This window comes from Macrobrachium rosenbergii, chromosome 23 (genome assembly GCF_040412425.1).
Source record: "Macrobrachium rosenbergii isolate ZJJX-2024 chromosome 23, ASM4041242v1, whole genome shotgun sequence".
NCBI classification, from domain to species: domain Eukaryota; kingdom Metazoa; phylum Arthropoda; class Malacostraca; order Decapoda; family Palaemonidae; genus Macrobrachium; species Macrobrachium rosenbergii.
The window spans coordinates 28,730,806-28,756,113 of NC_089763.1; the positions used below are offsets into that span (position 1 = coordinate 28,730,806).

General features: G+C 35.7%; 1 protein-coding gene across 1 annotated transcript; it reads left to right on the forward strand.

The window, feature by feature from the left end:
• The first annotated feature begins 8,221 nt into the window (after positions 1 to 8,221).
• Positions 8,222 to 19,396, forward strand: rept (RuvB-like helicase 2 rept). Its single transcript, XM_067125488.1, is given in 12 exon segments — positions 8,222 to 8,308; positions 10,807 to 10,941; positions 12,344 to 12,519; positions 12,860 to 13,088; positions 13,925 to 14,034; positions 14,908 to 15,026; positions 15,182 to 15,294; positions 17,058 to 17,278; positions 18,319 to 18,457; positions 18,780 to 18,788; positions 18,790 to 18,883; positions 19,222 to 19,396. Coding segments are annotated over 12 exon segments (1,383 nt in total). The 5' UTR covers positions 8,222 to 8,299; the 3' UTR covers positions 19,251 to 19,396.
• The last annotated feature ends 5,912 nt before the right edge of the window (positions 19,397 to 25,308 follow it).

The window sequence follows — 25,308 nt, forward strand, 5'->3', positions numbered from 1 at the left end:
TCGTTTGACTGTTTTTTTTTTATTCCGCTTTCATATTTGGGAAGAACAATAGTCAAATGGAAGCTCATTGGCAGAAAGAAGAGAGAGAGAGAGAGAGAGAGAGAGAGAGAGAGAGAGAGAGAGAGAGTTATGAACGTATGTTTGTATGAAAGAGTGAAATGTGCGATATATATATATATATACACACACATATATATATATATATATATATATATATATATATATATATATATATAAGAAAAGAGAGAGAGAGAGAGAGAGAGAGAGAGAATATTTGTGTGTGTGAGAAAGAGAGACAGAGAGGGAGAGAGATTGGTTGGGAAAGAAAGGTGAACGTGTGTATGTGTTTTGAGAGAGAGAGAGAGAGAGAGAGAGAGAGAGAGAGAGAGAGAGAGAGAAAGAGAGAGATTTTGGAGAAAGAGAAAGAGAGAAGAGAGATTGTGGGAAAAGAAAACGTGTGTATGTGTTTTGAGAGAGAGAGAGACAGAGAGGAGAGAGAGATTGGAGGGAAAAGAATGGTGTGGGGAAGAGAGAGAGCTAACAGATGTATGTGTATAAGAGAGAGAGAGAGAGAGAGAGAGAGAGAGAGAGAGAGAGAGAGAATCAATCTCGACGACAGCACCACAGGACAGAGTGCCCTGGTATCCTACAAGACTTCCCAAGACCAGCCTTCTGCAAATCCCGTGGCCCCCTAAAACATAATGGGGGCTCCTAGTGAATCCACTCGATAACCCAGCCATTAATCAAGACATACGGAGCAAGCAGCCCGTCTGAGTAGCTCCATCTCGTGAGTATTGGCCGTATTTCACGGGGGAATCGCCCGTATTTCATCCGGGTGGAGTTTTAAGGGGCGCTGGATGGTAGGCCTTGGTTGAGGTGTCCGAATTTGTCGATAATGCCTTAAAAAAAGGTTTTGTTTTTGGTTGTTTATTAAGTTTTTTGATGGCATATGCGTATACATACACACACGCGTGCAGGTATAAAAGCATATTTGCAGGTATGTGTTTATATATATATATATATATATATATATATATATATATATATATATATATATATATATATTATATATATATTTATATTTATATATATTATATATATATATATACATTTATATACATTTATATATGTATATGCATTCCACCAAGGGAACAACCATACACCAACTCGGTTAATTTTTCGCATCATTGCCCATAAACCGATGAATGAATTCGATAACTTATTATAAAAAAAAAAAAAAAAAGTGATTCTCAAAATCCGCTTCCATTATTCCGCATACCTCATGCGGAGAATTCTTTACGTCCTCGAAATGACACCTAATAATAGCCAGCCACTTTACGGGGCTAATTTAAGTGGCTAATTTAAGGGGTTAATGTAGGTGGCTAATTTAAGTGGCTAATGTAGGTGGCTAATTTAAGTGGCCAATTTATGGTGCTAATTTAAGTGGCTAGTTTAAGTGGATAATTTAAGGGGCTAATTTAAGTGGCTAATTTAAGGGGCTAATCTAAGCGGATAGTTTACGTGGATAATTTAAGGAGCTAATTTAAGTGGCTAATTAAAGTGGCTAATTTAAGGGGCTAATTTAAAAGGCTAATTTACACGGTTAATTTAAGTGGCTAATTTACTCATTTAAGGAGCTAATTTACACAACTAACTCAAGTGGCTAATTTACGGGGCTAATTTACACGACTAATTCAAGTGGCTAATTTAAGTGGCTAATTCAAGGGGCTAATTTATGTGGATAATTTACACGGCTAATTCAAGTGGCTAATTTACTAATTTAAGGGGCTAATTTACACAACTAATTTAAGTGGCCAATTTAAGGTGCTAATTTACACGACTAATTTAAGTGGCTAATTTACACGACTAATTTAAGTAGCTAATTTAAGTGGCTAATTCAAGGGGCTAATTTCGAAGGTCAATCACCCAGCAGCGTGGAGGACGCTAAAAAAAAAAAAATCGGAGTTAGTTACTGAGGCGATGATTTCTAAATTTCAAGATTTTTTTAAGAAAGCGTTAATGTTCGTTTTTCTTTCTTGTAAAAGCTTTAGAGAAGAAGGCTGAATAGTATTGCTTCAGATATAATGAGGATAAAACTTTGTTGATTGTGAACACCGCCAGAAAAAAAAATCTTGCTTCAAGATACAAAGTCATTTATTTCGCTGCCATTGCTAACCTCTCTCTCTCTCTCTCTCTCTCTCTCTCTCTCTCTCTGCAAAAATGTAAGAAAAATCATTCTTCAAAATTTCGCAACATTTTTATGATAAATGTTTTAACATGAAATTCAGCGAAGATATTATTCGGAAAAAAAATCTCTCAAATACAAACATTTAAATAAAAAGGCGTTCATGTTTCTTTTACGAAAATTTCCTAAAAATTATATATTTTCCTATAGATTACAGTGAAATGTTAATCAGGAAATCCAGCCCTCCTTCTCCCCACCTCTCTCTCTCTCTCTCTCTCTCTCTCTCTCTCTCTCCGTCAAACATTCAACAGTCACAAGTGTTTTTTATGATACATATTTTACTCAAGAGTAAAATTAAATACTTATGTTAATCTGCAAAAAAGGCAATAAATTTTTAATCAAGAAAACCACACACACACACACACACACACACACACACACACACATATATATATATATATATATATATATATATATATATATATATATATATATATATATTGTATATATGTATATGTTATATGTTTTCTTCTATCGTCACCACAACCATCATTTAGTTTTCTCTTTCATCTACCAAATTAAAATCCCGTTATTCCCTCCTAATGACATTTATTCACCCCATCAAACGGCAGCCAATGGGAAGGCCACTTTTTCATTTTATTATTTTTTTTTCTTTTATTTTTTTTTGTGAAACTCATTATTTTCTTAACGCTCGATTGTACTTCTAAATCAGTTCGCGACCAACAAAGAGAGATCTATTAATTCGGGGACACTCCGATGGCAACGGGAGTCGGTGTTGACATATACGGTGGTACGGTATTTACAAAGTCATAATATTATAATGTCCACTTCAAAAAGTGTTCAAAAGCGGATTACCTTACCTAATGCGGACGAGCTTTGTACGAGTATATGTGGGGAATTAAATGTGTTTCTTCTTTAACTCGTCTCTCTCTCTCTCTCTCTCTCTCTCTCTCTCTCTCTCTCTCTGAGATTCGCGCCGTAAGGTTGATGTATACTTCCAGAATCCATGTTTTGATTATCTCTCTTTATTCGTACATACATACAGTACATATGTATATATAATGTATATGTATATATATATATATATATATGTATATATATATATATATATATATATATATATATATATATATATATATGTATACATATATATATATATATATATATATATATATATATATATATATATATATATATATATATATATATATATATACATACATATATATATACAGTATATATATCTTTAACGTTATCAAAATGTAAATTGCACCTTTATAGAGAAACGATTCACACCAATATTTGCAACGGGGGTTTTTTCAATTAAGCCAATCAATTACGGGCAACGCTGAATCGCAAAAGATTGCCTAAGAGAAAAGATTAGCTAATGACACGGCAGCAAAAGAAGATGATATTAATTACTTCCTGTTGTTATCTTGATTGCCGAGAGTGATGTCTTCCAGATAGCCTACTGAATGGGAGATTATATATATATATATATATATATATATATATATATATATATATATATATATATATATATATATATATATGTATATGTGTGTGTGTGTGTGTGTGTGTGTGTGTGTGTGTGTGTGTGTGTGTGTTCGTATACAGTAGATAAAACTACAACTAAATATATTCGCGCGCACGTATGTAATGTACATATCAGTCTAGTCTGATTCAAAAGCTCAGTTTCCTTTGACACACGAAAAATACGATGAAAAGGTCAATAAAAAACAAAGGTCATGCCTTGGTTCTGAGAAGACAAGGGACTTGTCGACTTCCAGGTAACGAAAGTGGGACGAAGCGTCCGAGCCGATAGCGCTAGATAAACACAGGTTGGCGTTTGGGAAGTTCGATGTGGAAATGATTTTATGTCATCGTTTTACTTTCACTTGAGTGAATTGGGCTGCTTATTATTCACAATACTCAATACACTGTTCATTAATCTGTATGAGAAAAGTGTATTTATGTCACTTATCAAGGCAGATATCGTCAATACAAAGTGAGAATAATGTAGTGAACGATACCTACGAAACTTGCTAGTACGATCGTTCAAAAAGTACTAATTGGCAGCTATCATGCGGTTTATTTATCTCTTCTCTGGAAGCAAAGGCACTATTATTTTATGGAACGACTGCCATAGTACGTCTAATAAGAGGCGAATCTGTCATATATACCAAAACTGTAAGAATATATTGCGTGTAGCCAAATTTCGAGTCAAAGACGCCACAAAGGTGATGCGTAGAACGCGCCTGGAACAGAAGAGCAGAGGCGTTCTCAGTAGAGTAGATTTATATAGTGATCTCGACCGAAGCATTCTCGGCATCCGTGTTTACGCCAGCGAAGGCGTCTGACGCCGTTAACTTTCCAGTTCACGGAAGGAGACCTTTCGTGGCATTCTGGATTTCTCTGGAAACAGGCGATTTAACCTGCAGGGGAACTGTCATTTATATATATTCCATTCTCACAAAAAACCGTATCGTTGGAATAACAGACCGCGCTCAGGCTAAACTTATTTTTTAATTCATCTGCTTCTTTTGAAGTTATCATCACCCAGATTGCAAACGATTCTGCTTAAAAAAAACTATATTTTGTAGTTTTTCCCGTTAGAAAAAACCTATAATGGAGTAATTTCCACTTTATTTCACTGCCAGTAAATATGGAAGGAAGGAGCTTGAGAAGAAGAAGAAGAAGCTTGAAAACATATGCTTTTAGTGGCCATAAAAACAAAGGCCTTTTGTAGCCTATCCATAGAAGTGTATGCCTTTAGTGGCCACTAAAAAAATATGTGTTGTGACCACTAAATCAATGTTCTGCAGTGGTCATCAAGCCACAGGCTTGTTTTCAGTGACCACAAATGAACAGAGAAGACGAAAACAGTTGAAAAAATATATACACATACATACATGTATATATATATATATATATATATATATATATATATATATATATATATATATATATATATATGTGTGTGTGTGTGTGTGTGTGTGTGTGTGTGTGTGTGTGTGCGTGCGTGTGGGTGTTATATACCCATAAATTAATTTTAATACATTTTCTTGTTTTTTATCTAATCTATTTCTTTTTTACTTGTGGCTTATTTTTTGTTCAGCTTTTATGTATATATATATGTATATATATTTATATATATACATATATATATATATATATATATATATATATATATCTTAAAACCTATTCTTTACACCCGGAATGGAAACGGAGAAATGTCATTGAATATTACATGAACTTCCCTGGAAAGGTCTCACCTGACTGGAGTCCTGGAATAAAAAAACAAAAAAAAAAGGTCCGCTTTCCAGCCCTCACGTGAAGAGGCGGGTTTAAGGAACTGATCTGTCAACTGGTCCACCTTTGTCCGTCCTGGAAGAAGAAGAAGAAGAAGAAGAAGAAGAAGAAGAAGAAGAAGAAGAAGAAGAAGAAGAAGAAGAAGAAGGGGGAGGAGGAGAAGAAGACTTCTGGTTTATTCCGCCTGTCTGTAAATTAGATAGCGCTGTTTTTTGTAAATAACAGACAGGTAACTTTGCCCTTGATTACAGGCTGACAGTATTACCGGTTATTAAATACAGGTATTAAAGTTATTCTTGAATAAAAATAGGACAGTCTGAAAGTTATTCTTAAGTGAAAATCTCGAGTTTTCTGTACAGCATATAATGCTGTATGAAACTCTCAGCCACGGCCCATGAAACCCTCAGCTGTGGCTAATGAAACTTCCAACCACGACCCGGTGGTAGCCTGTGTTGTTAACATCTATAGCGGTGCCAGACGCACGATCATGGCTAACTTTTACCTTAGATAAAATAAAAACTATTTAGGCTAGAGGGCTGCAATTTGGTGTGTTTGATGATTGGAGGGTGGATGATCGACATACCAATTTACAGTCCTCTAGCCTCAGTAGTTTTTAAGATCTGAGGGCGGACAGAAAAAGTGCGGACAAAAAAAAATGCGGATAGAATAAAGTGCGGACGGACAGACAAAGCCGGCACAATAGGCCTAGTGTTCTTGTACGGAAAACCAAAAAAGCACAGATCTGCTCATAAGGTGCCAACTTGTTATTTTACTTTCCCTTTTACTTCTTTCTTCTTCTTCTTCTTCTTCTTCTTCTTCTTCTTCTTCTTCTTCTTCTTCTTCTTCTTCTTCTTCTTCTTCTTCACTTCCTTTTCACAGCAGAGTCGAACTGCTTTCTTCATTATCCGTTTCCAGTTCGTAAGTTCTCCAGAAGTTGCGGCCGAGTTAACCAACTTTCTAATAAGTCCTCAGCTTCCGCGACCAAGTCTATTGTCCGATGCACAAAGTTGGGATCCTGTGGGCAGGTTTTGTTTTTCTCCCTCTTAAAACAGGGATGTTATTTGAATCAGCCTTCAAACAAGGTTTTAGAGGAAGTGGAATCATTTCTGATAAGTAGTATTTTTCGCTCGAAATAAAGCCAAATATTTCTGATCGCTTGGCTGCATATCAGAGTCACAAGAGATTATTCGCTCTCTCCGTGTGCCTGTCTCTATGAGACTAGAAAAACGCATTTTTAAACCAAAATGAATAAAGCTTTTCAAGGTTTTTACTATTATTATTATTATTATTATTATTATTATTATTATTATTATTATTATTATTATTATTATTAGAAGAAGAAGAAGAAGAAGAAGAAGAAGAAGAAGAAGAAGAAGAAGAAGAAGAAAAACCCTTATTGGTATGGAACAAGCCCGCAGGGGCCACTGACTTGAAATTTAGGCGTTCATTAGAAAGAAGTTACAGATGATAATGGAAAATCCATAAAGAAGAGACCAGTTATCAAGAAAGGAGAAAGGAGGTAAAAACCAATAAATTACTAATAATAAATACTTGAAGATATGAATAAATTATTAAAACGCATTGTGAATTGTTTTAGGATAGTAACCAAGACTTTATAGTATATATATATATATATATATATATATATATATATATATATATATATATATATATATATATATATGTGTGTGTGTGTGTGTGTGTGTGTGTGTGTGTGTGTGTGTGTATACACATATAATATGTATTCCAGAAAATTCTTTTACTGAACACGAAAAATAATTTATATGGGTAATGCAACGAGCATTGCCTTGAAACTGTAGATAGTTTCTATGAACATGAGAGAGAGAGAGAGAGAGAGAGAGAGAGAGAGAGAGAGAGAGAGAGAGAGAGAGAGAGAGAGAGAGAGAGAGAGTAAACTGCAAATAACTACAGGCCTACCTCGTAATCAGTAGGAAACAGATCTTTTTACCATTATCTTCTTTTCTGGTTAAGTTGGTCATAACTAGATCTCTCTCCCTGTCTCTCTCTCTCTCTCTCTCTCTATCTCTCTCATGCATGCATGTATGTGTACGTGTTTGTGTGGGCGAGAATGTGCACATATGGAGAAGCGCAGTGCAACAAGCCCAACAACAAAGTACGGAAAGAGAATTTGAGAAGTAAAGAATGAACATAAAAGAGAAACAGGAAAAAAGATAAACAAGCAACTGAAACAAATAAAGCAAATACAAAATAATAAATAAAAAAATTACATCAAATTTGATTTGATAGATTTGATGTGGATGTGTATGCGTTTGTAGAGATGCAACATTGGTGCCTTGTTCCCGCCAGTTGAAGACTGGCATATTTACTGCCTTTAATTTATGTTTTTGCTAATGTTTATGTCTTTGGTTAATCTAATATATTTACCGTTTTTTTGTTTATGATTTTAAGCTCATCCCCAAGAGGCTAGTACTTAGCACAGTGCCTATTTTGCGCGTAAACTGTTAGTTACCGAAACAGAGGGTTGCGTTAGAAGTCTTCAGCTTTATCTTAAAATGAAAGTTGCAGCTGACTGTTTAATTCATCTTTTGATTTTCACAGTATATCGTACACCGCATAATATAAAAATCTCCTCTTTTAGATAGCCTACAATTTCATTTTAAACGCATCTCCTCTGATACAGACTAACAAATTAATTAAAATAATTTTTACACATTATGTTTCGACGTTTTGACCAAAGAAAGAAGAAGAAGAAGAAGAAGAGTCATCACGGAGATTTGTTTGTTTACAAGTACCTTCGAGATGGCGGCAGTAAGTGTTCAATACGGGTTTTTACACGTTATAATATGAGATATTGTAGTTTTGTGGAAGCTCCGTATCAATTGAGAGTTAAATGTTGATTTTTTAGTTATCATTTGAGTAATTTATCCTTTGGTAGAACTTCAGGAAGAGGTTTTAATCTGCCATGCTCCGTTGCCATGGAACACATGCCTGTTATGAGTCTCTTTGGCCCCCTCCCTCCTCCCCAAATCTTAAGCCTGATCATGTCCGTGAAGGATGGAAATCGAGCAGATGCATTCTCTTGCATATTATCCCAAGTTTAAACAGTTATGTCTACCCTTGGCTAGTTTTTATTAAGCTACTCATGGTTACGTCCTGTGGCTAACCAGCCCGGCTAGCCATTTTTTTTTAACCTACGGTAACATAGGCTAGACAATGCCGGGTATTATTCTACTTCAAACTGTTGTATGGTGTTGGGGTATTTTTTCTGTGATCTTATGTCTCCTTAACGTGATTGGTACGAAACACCTGCTCTAGGCTACGAAATGGTAAAACTGAAGACTACTACCGCAGCCTGGTCCTGGCCAGTCGACGACTGAAATATTTACCACCTTCTGTCAGTGATTTTGTGTATGTTTATGTCTTCTGTTTATTTTTAAGATATTTCTCATCTTTTATTAATGTTTTTACATTCATCTCCAGGGTGCTGATAGCCTATTAACACGTTCCCATTTTGCTTGTAAACTGATAGTTACCAAATCAAAGGGGCGTGGTAGTATTCGTTAGTTTTACTTATGAAACTCTTTTTGCAAGTTTACTGTTACAAAGATACTTACCATCTTTTGTCTATAGATTTGCCATTCATTCCAGTGGGGCTGGCACTGAACGCGGCACTCATTAGATTGGTGCTGGTATTAAATTAAAACTTTACCAAAGGCAATCTATGGCAGCTAAAGTGGCTTAGGCTAGGCTAAGTTAGAATAGCCTACCTTCTACCTAGCCTATGCAAAGTTGGTGAGTTTAGTGTGCCTGGAGGCCAAAGTTCAATCTGGATGGTAAAATTTGACAAGAACTGAAGAGTTTTGTGTCCTTGGCATGTTGCCAGTTTGGGTAGAATGTAGCGTGAGAGGTCACAGCTTATTTGGGAGGGAGAGTCCATGTTCCAGCTAAGTGAATACATATTTTGGACTTGGCATGAGTTAATGAATACAGCTTAGCATTACTTTTGGTGATTAGCTTTGGCTTGCCTATGCTAAAGATCTTCATTTACCTTAAGAGCATTTTTGAACGGTGTTCAGACTACTATTTCTGGGTAAATGGGCCTGGACAAGGCTAGTAAATTGAGCAACAAAGCATGATTGGCAGTCTAATTGTATAACAAACCAGTTTTTCATCAAGGATGTGAAGTGTAATGAAGGCCTTTATTGTTCCAACTGCTCAAGATAGGCCTCTTGTATGGTTTCTGTTCTTTAAGCCGACATTATGTCTTGTCCATGCCCAAGTAAAAATGTGGAGGAACCTCAGTGGAAAGTCAGGGTGTAGGTTAAAGAAAATGAGAATGACTGGTTAGGACCATCACCATTTGTTGTATTTTGCTTCAAGGTTTTCATCTCACTATATGTTAAACTGAAAAGAGACAAAGTGGCACATGCTAGAAATACTGTACTTCCTCACCTAACCTAACCTCACATGGGATGCTCTGCCCCACCAGACTAGATGGAAATAGATAGGTATTTTTTATGTCAGTCGTTAGTATACATACACCATTGAAGACTTAATTGACTGTTACCAAATTTCCAGTGCATTGTAAATGTGTTGCTGTTTCTTCATATATTCTTTAATTGAGCATGGAAGTGTTGAGCTTTGCTAACTTTCAGTGATGAAGATGGATCCTCAGGGGAGCCTTTTTTGTGAATACCTTACGGCATACTATACTTAACTGTATCTGAAACCAGGGTGCTTTTGATTATTTTGTGGTACTCTTGAATGATCTATTATAATAACTATCAGTGAAATTCCGTGTATTTTTCATGTTTTTCCCTAACATAAAATTTAGAGTTAAATCACTGGGAATCCAGGGTGATACAGTTGGGAAAATATCCTAAGAGAACTACTGTTCAGCAAATGTGAATGTATGAGCGACAAAGTTTTCTTGGCTTTTCTTCCTACCAGAGAAACCTCAGTCTTAACATAACTATATTTTATCCAAATGAGTATCATTCCCCCTGTACAGTTGTTAATAGTCTTTATGTAGGTTTCCGCTGAACCTGTTTAACCTGAATCTTACTCTACCGGACCAGGGCTAGTGTATCAAAAATTACCATGAAACTCCTTTGTAAAAAACTTATGTTACAGATTAACTTTCCTTATATCTCTGTTCCCATGAGGGTTTTTATACTCTGATGATATCTCTAATTAGTCTTAGTACTGTACACTATGTATCTCTTAATAACATTGTAATGCGGGACATGTTTGAAGTCATCAAAAGAGTCAGTTATTGCTATTCAGATAACATTATTTTCTTTCAGGTAAGCCTAACAGGTGAAGAACATGAAGTGACAAGGATAGAGCGCATTGGCGCTCACTCTCATATCCGGGGTCTTGGTCTGACGGATGATTTAAATGCCAAACCATCTGCCCAAGGAATGGTTGGACAAATCAAGGTATGTTTCGAACACTGAAAATTGCTTTTTCATAAATTGCTTAACATTTTAGTCACCATATTACAGTATTTAGATTAAAATGTAAAATGCTTGAATAATTTTAGGTGGTTAGTATTCACTGGAGCTTGGAGTAGAACATCACTGCCAGAAAATAAGGTGTGGTTGAATTTTTATTGCACCATGATACTGTATTGTAATCCTTTATATAACAAAGTAAGATTAAATGTATGATTCTGTCAGTGTAATACAATAATATGTGAATTGTTTTCAGGTTGCTTTGCTGTAGGTTGGTTATTTTTTTCTCATAAGTTTATATATTTATTAAAATTATGTTCCTTAAGCTACCTCCTTGTTTGATTGAGTGAATTTATAGGTTTTGTCTGATAGCTTTGTCATTTTATGGTGTTTATGTTAGCTGTTTTTTTCATTTTAAATAGTTTTATCACTGGTCTTGATCCCATAATGTAACTTGATTGCAAGAGCATCAATAATCTTCAGATTTCACCTTTACATTTAATTTAACTTTCCTTAAAGACATGCTTTTAAATTTAACTTTCCATAAAGACATACTTTTTTCTGTATTGACTGTAAGAAGCTTCCATGTCATTGAATTTTAGAAATAAACTCTCTTAAGTGGAGTTTTAAAATTTTATGTTGAATTATTGAACATAGTTGGCCACCTTTAGAAGGTATGACTAACCAAGGCCCCCAACAACAGGGGTTGGGGGTTGGATGTGTCAGCAGGTAGCGAGAATTTGTCAGGTCAGATGATAAAGCAGTGTTCCTCTGCCTATTCAGATTAGGAGTAGAAGGCTCTTACAAATTAATGACAACACTTTAATAGGGGAAAAAATTCTCATGACTAAGGAGCCTCAAGTTGCTACCAAGTATGGTGGATAGTGGAAAAGCAGATTGGTAGAGTAATTTTTAAAGTCATTTGTGGTATCATTGATCCTTGAGTAATCTCGTGTTTAAGCCCTCTTTACTTCAGCTGTCCGTAAACAACGCCTCTTGTACTGTATTTGTTATGTGCTCAGATATACTCCAGGCATTGCTTTTTGGCAGTAATTTGCAGTGGTATCTTCCTTCGGCATTAATTAACCTTTCATAGATTCTCCCTTGTAAATTTTGTGACCAGGGATTTTCAATATAAATTCTGTTCAAGCTGTAGATTTGTCTTTAGATCTGTACTTTGCTCTTTCTGCAAGAGACGGATTATCCTGAAGTGTCATTTTTTATTTTGTAATAGCAAGCTATAGGTGATGATGGTATTGTTCTGGTTTTCCTTTCGGGTTAAAAGTGATTTCATTGCATTATGAAATAATTTAATTGAAGTTAATAATTAGAGATTTATTTTCTTGAAAGGGGATTCAACAAAATTCATGTGGTTTGTGTATTGCAGGCAAGGCGAGCAGCTGGTGTGGTACAGAGTATGATTAAAGAAGGGAAACTGGCTGGTCAAGCTGTCCTTATAGCTGGCCAGCCAGGTACTGGAAAAACTGCCATAGCCATGGGATTGGCTCAGTCGTTAGGTCCAGACACACCATTTACAGCAATTTCCGCAACAGAAATATACAGGTTAGTATTGTACAGTACCTAGATTTTTTAGAGTGTACAGAGTAAAAATGTATAGTAACTGTACAGTGCAATTTTATTTGAAAGCTCTGTAATGTATTCAGCTTTTGTTTGTTTAAGCCAAGATTACTGTTACGAAAATACAGTATTTTTGTGAAGGAGGCAATTGCATGTTTAATAACATTTATAATATAAACCTTTGTTTTTTATAAGATGGCTTTAGTGCTGTGTATAGTATAAATAGTGTGGCAATATTATACAATCTATGTTTAATGTTATACTGTATAGTGTTACGGATATATTTGCATATGAGATGCAGTGCAAGAGGTGTATCTCCTTTCAGTTTGGGTATGTCCAAGACAGAGGTGTTGACACAGGCATTCCGTCGGTCTATTGGTGTTCGCATCAAAGAAGAGACGGAGATAATTGAAGGTGAGGTTGTGGAAGTCCAGATTGACAGACCCGCAACTGGCACTGGCGCCAAAGTAGGAAAGCTGACCCTGAAAACCACAGAAATGGAGACCATTTATGATCTTGGTAACAAGCTGATTGAAGCTCTTACGAAAGAAAAGGTAAATGGTTTGCATGATTCGGTATAGTAATTTAATAATTTAGTTGCATTTTATATATTTTTTTTTTTTGTTAATTTATTTTTTCTTTTTTGATAACTGATCAGTTCTGTCTGTATAATATATCCAATTACCTTCTGTTACCTCTTTCAGATGAACACCAGATTCTTTGGACTCTTGAATTGCAAGTCAGTGGCCCCTTTGGGCTTGTTCCATATGAATCAGGTTCATCTTCTGAATAATATAATAAAAATATTGATGAAAGTTTCATTTTCGCACTTGTTAACCAAGGGTTGTTGGCATATTTTTTTGGAGACGAAACTGTCAGGTGACTTTTACTACCATAAGTCAGATGTTAGGTAATTCTAGATATTCAGAGAGTACAGTATTAATTCTGTAGGTTTGTTTATGATAACGTTTGATTATTGAATTTTAGAAAGAATAAAGAACTTTTTTGGCTCACTCAACATTCATTACTGAGAGTGGTAGCCCATCTCCAAAATTTTTGAAAGAAGTTCATGACTTGATACATCATTGTTGGTTGTAAGCAGCTAATATTTTCCTGCTTTTGTTTACATATTGTCATGGTAGAAATATGTTTTTCATATTTGAATATATTCAATATTTTGTAGTATAGTAGTCTTTCTGTATATGACATGCAGTTGACTCATGCTTACATAATAAATGAGTTCCTGCGCCTTCTCGGTTCAGGAATATTAGGCTTGTTGAGGGCATGGTCTCTTATGTGGGGCATTTTAATAGTGTTTAGGCCAATTTATTTTATTGTGTGGTGATTGACCAGATTTTGGAGTACAGTAGTCGACCATACATTTTTACAGGTACAAGCTGGTGATGTTATAACTATTGACAAGGCCACTGGAAAGATTACAAAACTAGGGCGTTCTTTCACACGTGCCAGAGATTACGACGCGACAGGACCACAGACAAGGTTTGCTGTTAAAAAGAATGCCTTTTGATGTTTGCATCAATTTTTCTCTTGGGAAGACTTCTGTTTTGTGGGTAGGAAAATCTTTTGTTTGAGGTAAATCAACAGGTTCTTACTGTTGTAGTGGGATATTTTCTCTGGCTTCTTGAATTTAGGTAGATAAGTATGATGTTATTAAAAGTGTCATATAACTAGAACTAAATTTTCATGAACTCTTCTTTTTCATCCCCACTGCAATCCTGAAGCTAAGGGGCCAGTTGCCTTGATGCACCTTCAGCCATTTACATCAAAAGTAACTTTCTCTTGTAGATTGCCCTTCTCCAAATCCTCCTTCACTTTATCAGACCACCTAATCTTTTGCTTCTGTAAACTTTTGTGAATTTTTAGTAAAAAATATGTTGCCTGAGCCGTAAATGATTTGCGAGTTTAAATCTACTTTATGTATGATGGTGTGTTGTTCTACAATAAACCATTTTTCTAATTGTGATGCTCCAGTATTTTGCATTCCCTGTAGGGAGGTAGTGCCGTCAGTGCACATCATGTGGTGCAATGTTGACATTATTTATGGGTCTTTGCAGCATCCCTTCAGCCCGTAGCTGCAATCTCTTTCATTCCTTTTACACTACCTCCATTCATATTCACTTGATTCCATTTGACTTTCTACCCTCTCTAAAAATTGTTTCATAGTGTAACTGCAAGATTTTCCTCTTGTTACACCTTTAAAACCTTACTGTCAATTTCCCGTTCAGCATCGAATGACCTCATAGGTCCCAGTGCTTGGCCTTTAGCCTAAATTCTCTATTTTATTCTATTCCAGGTCTTTGTACATCAGGCACGAGCAAAGGTAACCGTGTTCATCATCATGCTCTATTTCAGGTTTGTCCAGTGTCCGGAGGGTGAATTACAGAAACGAAAGGAAGTGGTTCATACAGTTACCTTACATGAGATCGATGTCATCAACAACCGGACACAGGGATTTCTCGCCCTTTTCTCGGGTGAGCTGTTCACTCGTTAGTAGATGCTGCAAATTAGTGCTGGAAAATCTGTTTTTATTTTACAAGTAGTATTGTTTCATGTTTTCAACCTTTTACCAGTTTTCAAGAAAAAGTTTGTGCATTAGTACTGTATGTTTTGTTTTTTTTACAAACAGGTGACACAGGTGAAATTAAAGGTGAAGTTAGGCAGCAGATCAATGCGAAGGTGGCAGAGTGGAGAGAGGAAGGCAAAGCTGAACTTGTACCTGGGGTTTTGTTCATAGATGAGGTGAGTATGTTAATAGATTTTTAAAATTCGCTTTTAGAGTCATACAACTATACAACTGGGCACCTTAGGGCACCAGAAGAATTGAAAGACCAGGACCTACTTGGATGAGAACTCTGAGAAGGGAGGCTGGAGATTTGTGGAAAACATGGCACAGGAAAGCCACGGAACCCGTGTGGCTGAATTTCACAGGGACTCTCTGCATCACAAGGTTTTGGGGCCAATGGTGACAAGTTAAACGGCCAGGGGTAATGTTATTCATACTTTTATTTCAATTTTTTTGCTGAAATGCTAATGACATTGTGGTATAGTTGAAGCATAAAAATAGTTGTTTGATGATACAGTAATTAGCATAACTGATTGATGGTGATACGTTTAGTACTGCATCACTGTACCATTGCTTTTTAAAGTAAGGTTAAGTTGTTCCGGCACTTGGTCTTCAAGACCTAAATTTCATAATCAATCAATCAATCAAGAATGTCATAATGGCGTGAATAGAAAGTGAACTCATTCCTACAACAGGTAAAAGAAAAAGAATGTAATAGTTTCAGTTGTTTGTTTGTACTTTATTGAATGTGGAACTGATTGTCATATTGCACAGTATGCATTGATAAATGTACTCAGTTTTTATTGAATGTTAATTGGAACTTTGTAACAATTTAAGTTTGCTAACCAGAATTGAATGTTAATTTAAACTTCATAAGAATTTTAAATTGCTGACAAGAATTTCTTAATTTGGGTCAGAGAAAAATATTTTACTGGAAATGTCAGGAAGAAAATACGACATGAACTAAACCTTGGTTGCCCCCAGATGTTTGAAACTTTTTGCCTTTTTTGCTCTTATTCACCTGGCTTTCCAGCTAAGCAGATGTTTTAGACCAGTAAGAAGGACATGACAAAATTTGATGCTAGTTTTGTTATTGTACATTTAAATCATTAGCTAAATAAGGTTTAGTTTACATTCTGTATGAAATTACGTAGGATCATTTTTCATTTTATTAGAAGTTTTACTTTATACATTGTATCTTTTAGTAAACAAGTTTTTACTCAGTGGTGTGGTTAAATTGAGGAGGGGTTGCCATTCAAAATCTGTAAGCGCCAGAACTCTCATCCTTCACGGAGTGAAAATGCCTAGTAACAGTTTTCTTTGATCACTCTGTGTAACTTTATATGTCATATTAATGAGTTTGGTGTAATTTTAAAGTAAAGTAGGTAACCTTTATCATTATATGTTTAAAACGGCCTAAAAATTAAAATGAAGCATCAATATAACGAGTAAGTACCATATTCAATTTGGTTATGATACTTTTTAATGATTCGTGATGAATTTATTCAGATATCTTTTGATGACGACTATAGTTGTCGTCAGAATATCAGAGGTTGAAAAATGGATGATGATCATAACTATTATTACAATATCAAAGAGTTTACAATATTTTGTGCATAAAAACATGTATTGCTCCTAGTATGTGAGTACTGCTTAAAGGTGTGCTTTGCTTGGTACACTGTAAACAGAGGTGAAAGTTCTTTGCAGTGACCCTTTGACCCCCAGCTGCATCTTGCTGTATGTTTCTTCTGTTCCCCTTTGGTCGCTTCCCACGTAGCTTTCCGTAATCTTCAGCTTCTTCTAATTTTCAGGTCATTTTCAGAATAAATCCTTCAGGAGTACCCAGAAAGAATCTGTATTTAGATAGTGTTAAGTAAGGATGCAGTCTGGGAGGTTTTCTGAGCAAAATGAAGGTTTAATATTTATTTCTCTTTTACAGGTTCATATGCTTGACATAGAGTGTTTCTCATTCTTGAATAGAGCTTTGGAAGACGACATGGCCCCTGTGGTCATAGTTGCCACAAATCGTGGAATAACTCGCATCAGAGGGACGAGGAATCTCTCTCCCCACGGCATCCCCATTGACATGCTGGATCGTATGATCATCGTTAAAACGTCTCCTTACCAAGATAAGGAAATCAAAGAAATTCTCAAGATCAGGTGACCTTGCAAGACATTCTTTCGAGTATACCTTTACTTGTCGAATAGTCCATGTCATCATCATTAATATTTTTAAGTCTAATTTAATATTCATGGGATTAGATGTGAAGTGGGTTCCCTCTGGTTTAGAGCTTTGTCTAGGCCCCATTTTCATGATTTTCTGGGCCATCTTAAAGGTTTTTGTCCCACAGTCTCTATATTTATTTGTTTTCTGGCAGTTTCTTACCTCTTGCCACATGTCCAAACTGTCTCCTCACTTTGGGATTTAATATTTTTAGTCCACTGTACTGTGTTTCTTCCCACCACATACGAGCTGAGAGTTTGAGCAATCAGTCATCACACCTTTTCAGAATCTCATATTTGTTTGTCAGCATGCCTCTGCTATAGAGACAAGTATAGGCCATGTACACATGACAAATTTAATTGCAACAGTGCAGTAGTTGTAAATTTTTGTAAAGTATGCTTTCACAAAAAGTAAGCAGTACATTTTATATTTATCGTGCAGGTGTAATACTTTAAGAGAGATAGGCACAGGAATCATTTATGCAGCGTAAGAGAGAGGCGCAAAAATTATTTATACAGCTACTGATGCATGGAGTAAAATATTTGCTGAAAAACATTTTTTAATATATGTGACTTTTTAAATAACCTCAACTTGGTCTAAGTCCTGGACTTATGATATTCATAGCATGTTTGTGTAATCTTCATTTCTACTTGTTGATGTTTTACCTTCAGGTAAGATTTATTAACTGTATTCATCATATTGTTTTATTCTGTACCTCTTATCATTCAAGTTTTGCTTTGATATCTTTTACAGTATCTGAAATTATTGAGTTACTATTCAGGGTTTACTTAATGCTCTGATAAAGTGTATTTTATTTATATACCCTTGCTTGTGTTTTTTAACTCTTGAGTTTAAATAGTCAGTGTATATAGTATTAAAGACTAGATAACTGTTTCTTGTTCTTTAATCTTTTCTCATGGTTTTTATCCATAAAAGATCACTGCTTTCTTTACCTCATAATGTTATTAACTGACAGATGTGAAGAAGAAGACTGCGAAATCAGTGACGAGGCTCTTGTCGTCCTTACAAAAATTGGTGTCGAGACTTCTCTGCGATATGCTATACAGCTAATCACCTTGGCAAACTTAGCAGCTACTAAGAGAAAGGAGAAACAGGTGAGGAAATGTAGTGTACATGTTTTATCGTTTGAGAATTCAAATGTCAATAATTTATTTGAAACGGGAAAAAAGCACGTTAAAAGAAGAAGAAGATCTGGACAAACTGTGTAAGCTTTCCTGAAAAATTGATGGTGTTGACATTGTTTTAACGACAGAATGTTTACTTCTCACGTCAGTAATTTACTGTGCTTGTTGTGTTTTCTTATTTTTAATTGTGCCCAGTTGCTTCTATATTATTTTTTTTTGTATCTTGGTCTTTGAAGCTATAAAAATCTTGTGTGCTTTTGTATGTATTTACTCGAGGTTTATATTCCTTCAGATAACAATACCCTGATGTGAAAAAAGTATACCAGCTATTTGTTGATGAGAAGCGTTCTCAGAAGTTCCTCAAGGAGTATGAAGATGAATTTATGTTTGATGAAGGTAATTTTTCCTGTTTTTCTCAAGTGCACCAAATGATACAAAAACTTTTGAACTTCATATTTCAAAACGTTTCTTTATTCAGTGAGCATTACAGCTGATTTTGCACTGTAAAAGTATTTGTGATTGGTTAATGCACAGCACATATATAAGTCTCTTCCATAGACTAAAGCATGAATTTTGCTATTAAAGCAGAATTAGTGAATTATGTCTCATGTATACTTGTGAAGCCTTAAATATTGGCAGTTTGCCTAAGCGTTCAGAGCGTGCAGTTTGTTAACAAGCTTGAAAATATTGGTTGTGAGGGATTTTTATCAATAGTCTCGTATTTTTTCTTTCAGGAACAGACAACGACATGGAAACAAGCTGATTGTAGAACTATAAGCAAGTGTACATCTCATTCACATTTAAAATAGCTAAAGAGAAAAAATGTATTACAGTGCTGATCAGTATTTGAAATTGGCATTCCATTGTTCACTTATAGTGATCATTTCAATTAAAATATAGACAGCCCAAGTAGTTTCTATGTTTGCAAATTTGTACATTTTTGACCTGGTGACAATTCTAGTGACTTGAGGTTAGCTTTTTCTGTAATTCGTAACTGGGAGCGAGTTTTTTTTTTTACAATGCTGAAGTAGCTTGATGAAATCTTGTCAAGCTGTAGGGCTGCATTTCATGAGTGACGGAATAAAACTTAATGTCAGTGATCTCAGAAGGTGGTAAATCATTCTATACTTTATGTACTTTGTAAGTCATGCAGCCCATGGTCTAATGAAAACAGCTTCCGTAGACTAGGTAACATCAGGGAAATTATGAATTACTAATATTAAGAGACAGCTGCACTTTTCCATCAGCCACAGTGATATGGCTTTGTGGATGCTGCTGTAATGAAAAGATCACTCCTGAAAAAGAATTGACATGTTCTCTGAATGACTTGTTATTTTTGATAGATCATAATGCAGTGGCTAAGCTATATGGAACCTGGTTAGGTGTAAACACAAATAGGATTATTAGTCCGTAATCCTTTGTCAAGATCAGGTTTGAAATGTACTCATGGTACAAAGTGTGATGGACATCAATGTACTTAAGTAGGATTTAATCTTGTTTATCGCTCCACTATCACTGAGCTAAGGTTGTGGTTGCCTTTTCAATCCTCCTTCACTTAATCACATCTGATTTCTTGTTGGAGTCTAGAATTTTGACTTGGTTGTCTCATTAAGATAATTTTTAATTGTAAACTTCCAGAGATGAAAGCTCTTCAACCTGACATGCCCTTGAGCTTATGGTTTTAATGCCAGCAGATTGCCTTTTGCTAACTCATCTTCATTGTCTGTAGTGGAGGAGAGGACACCAGTGTACTTGAGAAGGATTTAATGTTGTTTATCCCTCCACTATCACTGAGCTAAGGCGGTGGTTGCCTTTTAAATCCTCCTTCACTTGATCACAATATCTAATCCTTTGCTTCATCTCTTCCTCCTCAGTCATCCTTATTACATGCTCATACCATCTCACTCTCAACTCTTTTATTATCCGGTATTAGTATTCTTCACCAGCATGGCACTACTACTAACTTCAAAATTTTCCAGCCTTAAACAGCAACACCCCCAAAGTCCACCCTAGCTCCAATTTGCTTCAACTGCTGTTCCTCCTCCTCTTAAAATCCACCCTAGCTCCAGTTTGCTTCAACTGCTGTTCCTCCTCCTCCCTTAATGCCCATGTTCCTGAACCATCATCATCACTGGTCTGGTTACAGTACAGTAGATATATATTTTCGGTTTCTTTGACATTATGTAGCACACTACCGCTGCCAACTCCCAGTATATCCCGAGCTGCTTTTATCCTGCTTTCAACCTCAGCTTCACACCCTCCCTCTTGGCTTAAAACAGATCCTAACTATTTGAAATTCTCTACTTGTTTTAACTATGTCAAATGCCTTAAAGAACTAGAAGGGTTTAACTGAGAGTAAATATTGTATGATGTACTATCAAAAATGACCTGCTGTTTTACAATAATAGTATGCCATATTCTTGTTTATTTAAATATTTTCATTTGTTATATGTACTCTACTGTAACAGTTGAACTGTATTTCCTCTCATCAACACAGTGGTTGTGTCTGTCATCTTTAGATTACTTTCATACTTGATTTTATTCGTATAGACTGAAAAATTCTTTATTTGACTCATATTATCCTATAATGGACAATTATTTGTTTCATCATTTATGTATATATATCATGTTTGTTCTACATGGTTGGATATTTAAGGTCCAAGCATTCTTCTCCATCTTCCATAGTTACCTGAAGTACATCTGATCCTCATCTGTGCCTTTTTGCCACGAGTTTCCACGCTTTCTGATCACTACTCTGTCACTTCAGAAGCAATAGCTTAGTTTACTCAGGCTGCATCGTTATGAATATTGGTCTTGGTATGACATATTTACAGCTAGGAGATGAAGGTACACCACAAAGAACATTTGGTGTGGCCAGCCTTATGGGAATTGAGTATTTTAACTCAGTGGCCTAGGTAAACTTCAGTAATAATAATGTCAATTTGGGTGGTTGTGGTCACTTGTAAGGGTCTCTTGATGGTGGTGAGCAGGATTTTAAAGATAACCAATGTGGTTTTAAAGTATAACAAAGTTCCAACACATCAGTAATCCTTATAAGACTACATTTTCATAGCAGAGCCCAATATGCACTGTGCAAACTGAATTGTTGCCATACAAGAGATTACCACATACAGGAAAGCCAAAATAAACTGGAACTTACTTTTGAAAGTAAACCTATGGATTTTGTTAGGATAGAATTATTTCATTCTGCTGTGCAGTGTTACTCTATATGACTTCGAGTTAAGTTGCTAGTAAAGTTTTCCAGCTCTGAGATGACATGTAAATATGATATACTGATATTTTTGTGTTCAACATGATTAGTATGAATTCTCGAATTTCATACAGCAAATAGCTATTCAGCATAAATCTCTAGGGGTATAGTGCCAACAGTGGACCTCACATGGTGCGCTGTAGGCATTACTTGAGGTTCTCTGCAGCGTCCCTTCAGCCCCTAACTGCAACCCCTTTTACTGTTCCTCCGTTCACAGTCTTTCTTCGATCTTACTCTCCACCACCTCCTAACAATTGTTTCATAGTGCAACTGTGGGTTTTCCTCCTGTTACACCTCTAAAACATCTTAGGTCCCAGCACTTGGCCTTGGCCCAGATTTTATATTCCAGTTCCAAGCATAAATCCATTTCAGAATATATGTTAAAATCTTTAACATTTTCAGTCTGCTCAAATTGAAGTTTTTACAGAGTGGTGAATCATTAGATAAAAGTAATTAATCTTGTCCCTTCAAGAGAACAAACCCTTTGGACAGGCCAGTGAGATAAGAGATTTTTTGTTCTGTATTCAGGTTAACCTCAGTATTTTTATATGGTATGTAATTAACCTGTGAATGGCAAAAGTCCCAGTCAAAACAATTAAAATAAATATACTTTATTTAAAACAATATAAATATTATAAATATGACATAAATAATACAGCTTACTGAGTCTGCAGTACTTCAAAATTAACAAACTACGGCATGTTGATGTAAATATGATGTTCTTAAACCTCCCTGAGGAAAATGAAAGATTTGAGCTTGACATTCACAAAACTTAAATTCTGTACTTCATGGGAACATCTTTCACATAAAACTGACAAACGACATATTTTTTGATAAAGTTTGGAAAAAATTTCCAAAGAGAAGGCGTCATCATTTCTACAAATGACCAGAATTTCTTGCATTCATTCATCACTTTCATGACAATTTACTGCACGCAAATGTGCAGTAATTTAGAATTTTTTTAAGGAACACAAAATTCTTATTCACGCGCTATTATCTGGATACCGTGTCCAGCATAAGGATGGGGCTTAAAGCATTTTTTATGGAAGTTTCGACAACTTCTCCATCAACCACCATTTCTTCTAACACCATATGAAGTCTGTCGATATTGAAAAGGACATGACGCTCGGAAAACTTCCCAAAGTACCGATGGAGTGCGTTCACATACAAACTAAGGAACTCGTACACCATGAGTTCATTTTCCGACTTATCGGCTGCAACAATGAAGAGACAGGGGCCAAACCATCGAAATATGAGGGTGAAATCTCCATCTTCCAGGAAATGGCACTTGGAAAAAAAAATATATATAGTTGTCAGTGTACAAATCTTTAAGTGAAAATTGTAATATTTCAGGCCTGAAATGATGGCAAACAGCATCTTATAAACAACAAACTTATCTTAATTGCAATAGTGTCAAATAATTACTACGTGATGAATTGTCTTGCATTTGCAAAGGACCAATATATGGTTAAAGAGCTACTTACAGAATCCTTATCACCAGCTAAGCATTTGCCAACGACTCTTGCTTCATTTGTTGTCCGTATACTTTGATGTGTATGCACAAAATAATGAGAAAATTGCACATTTCCTTCTTTGGATGATATAAGTAAATACTGCATCATTTTGGATATTGGTATGAAAGTACTCTGCAAAAAAAGTGAAAAATACTAAAGGCAACAAAAGAACAATTTACAAACACTGGAAATACGTAAACTGCACATACTAAACAGCAGATTTTGGTTTGCAGTGTTAAAGACAAATATTGTACATTGTAACTTATAAAAATGAATCAAATGTGCATACTACATTTCCAGAGAACTGCACTCATAGAGTTCCTAGCCTAATTAATAATTTTGATACATTGTTTTTTAGTTCTTAGTATACCTGGCTTAAAACCACATCCCAAGGTTTTGAGACTGAACTTTTTATATTTAAGATGTAAAAAAAGATTGAAGCAATTATATATATATAAAGATTGAAGTGATTATATTCAAGATACAAGGAGAAGAGAGAATTAAGAGAAACAATAAGGACCAATATGCCACACAGTATATATACCAATGTAATTAACCTTAGTCTAATATAACCTTAAAACTCTTAAATGCTATTTTCCATTGCATGTGATTCCGCCCAGAAACGCACTTATTCCTCACTGCTTGAGTTTGGAAAATTCTGTAAAAAATTCCACTGTTAATACTAATTTAGTCAATTATCTTGATAACAAGAATGAATTGAGAGAAAGTGACTGAATAAACTGGGAAATCATTCCACATTAAGGGAGTACTATTCCAACCACAAGCTGAGCATCAATTACTCTATAGATCCTAACTCATACATCAAAGAAATATGCTCTCCCAGGCACTGTCTTGATGTATCAAATCTATCAAAAGAAAAATCTGAAGAATTTTGTTTTCCAATTGTTATGATAAGTGGATTGACAGTTAATATGGAAATATCATATGATTACTCAAGTGTTTCTGTAAAAGTGTGTAACAAACAAATGTGCAGATCTGCCTGGGCATGTTTGGCAAAGTGGGACCTAAGACAAGGTCCAGTGCAGGTAAGTAAGATAAGCTTAAGCAGTAAGCAACCACTAACTGACTCAGAGAGGATGAGGTCTTAATAGTTGAATGACTTGCTGCATACAATACAGCTAACCGATGAAGTCAACATGAGAATTGCTACAGATGGAGTCAAGTTATTAGAGCCAAGATGCAACTCGAATGCAGGCTTTCGAGCCTGTAAATTTGCCGCTCCAAGATTATACAGTAAGCTCCCACTCGATACCAGGAGGGCTGAGAATGAATAGTCGATCAATAGAAAACTAGAGACTTTTATTTTTTCCGAGTGCTATAACAGTGTAGATCTGACTATTAACGTGAGAAATCCTAACTCCTCTAGAATGCTGTGTCCTGGCGCCTAACCAGACCTTACCTTCCTAACCTAACTTAGGGCACTGTGCCCTAACCTGGCCAGGGGAGCCTTGCCCCCTCCTGGATCCCCCAAAAAACAATGAAACCTGGCCAGGGGAGCCTTGCCCCCTCCTGGACCCCCCAAAAAACAATGAATATCCTTGTCTCCCTACTCTGCGCACTATCCGACTACATCATACAATAGAAAAAAAAAATCCAAGATTGTGTCTGCATTGTTAGGCTACGTTTATGATGAAACTGTGTGCAATTTAACCTTAAAATACACTGCTTAAATTACTGCAGTTATTGCATGGGTACCAAACCTAACTTTGCCAAACAGGCTTAGCTCTCTCCGACGCAGCTCAAAAGTGATTGACAGGGGTAAGCTTGAATGCACTGCTTCAGTATGGTGCTTGATCCACGCATAAGCTTCACTTTGAACTTTTTTTTATATTAATATGCTTGGAATAGGATGGGTATACCCGACCAGGACAAAAGACATTAAAATATATATCAAAATAAAAGGGGAACGGGAAGGGTTGAAATAGCCAGGTCACCAATAGCCTTTGCACAGGTAACCTTGGTGCCAATAACCAAATCATCCGAATGTCATGACCTAACAACTCGAAAGTATCGTA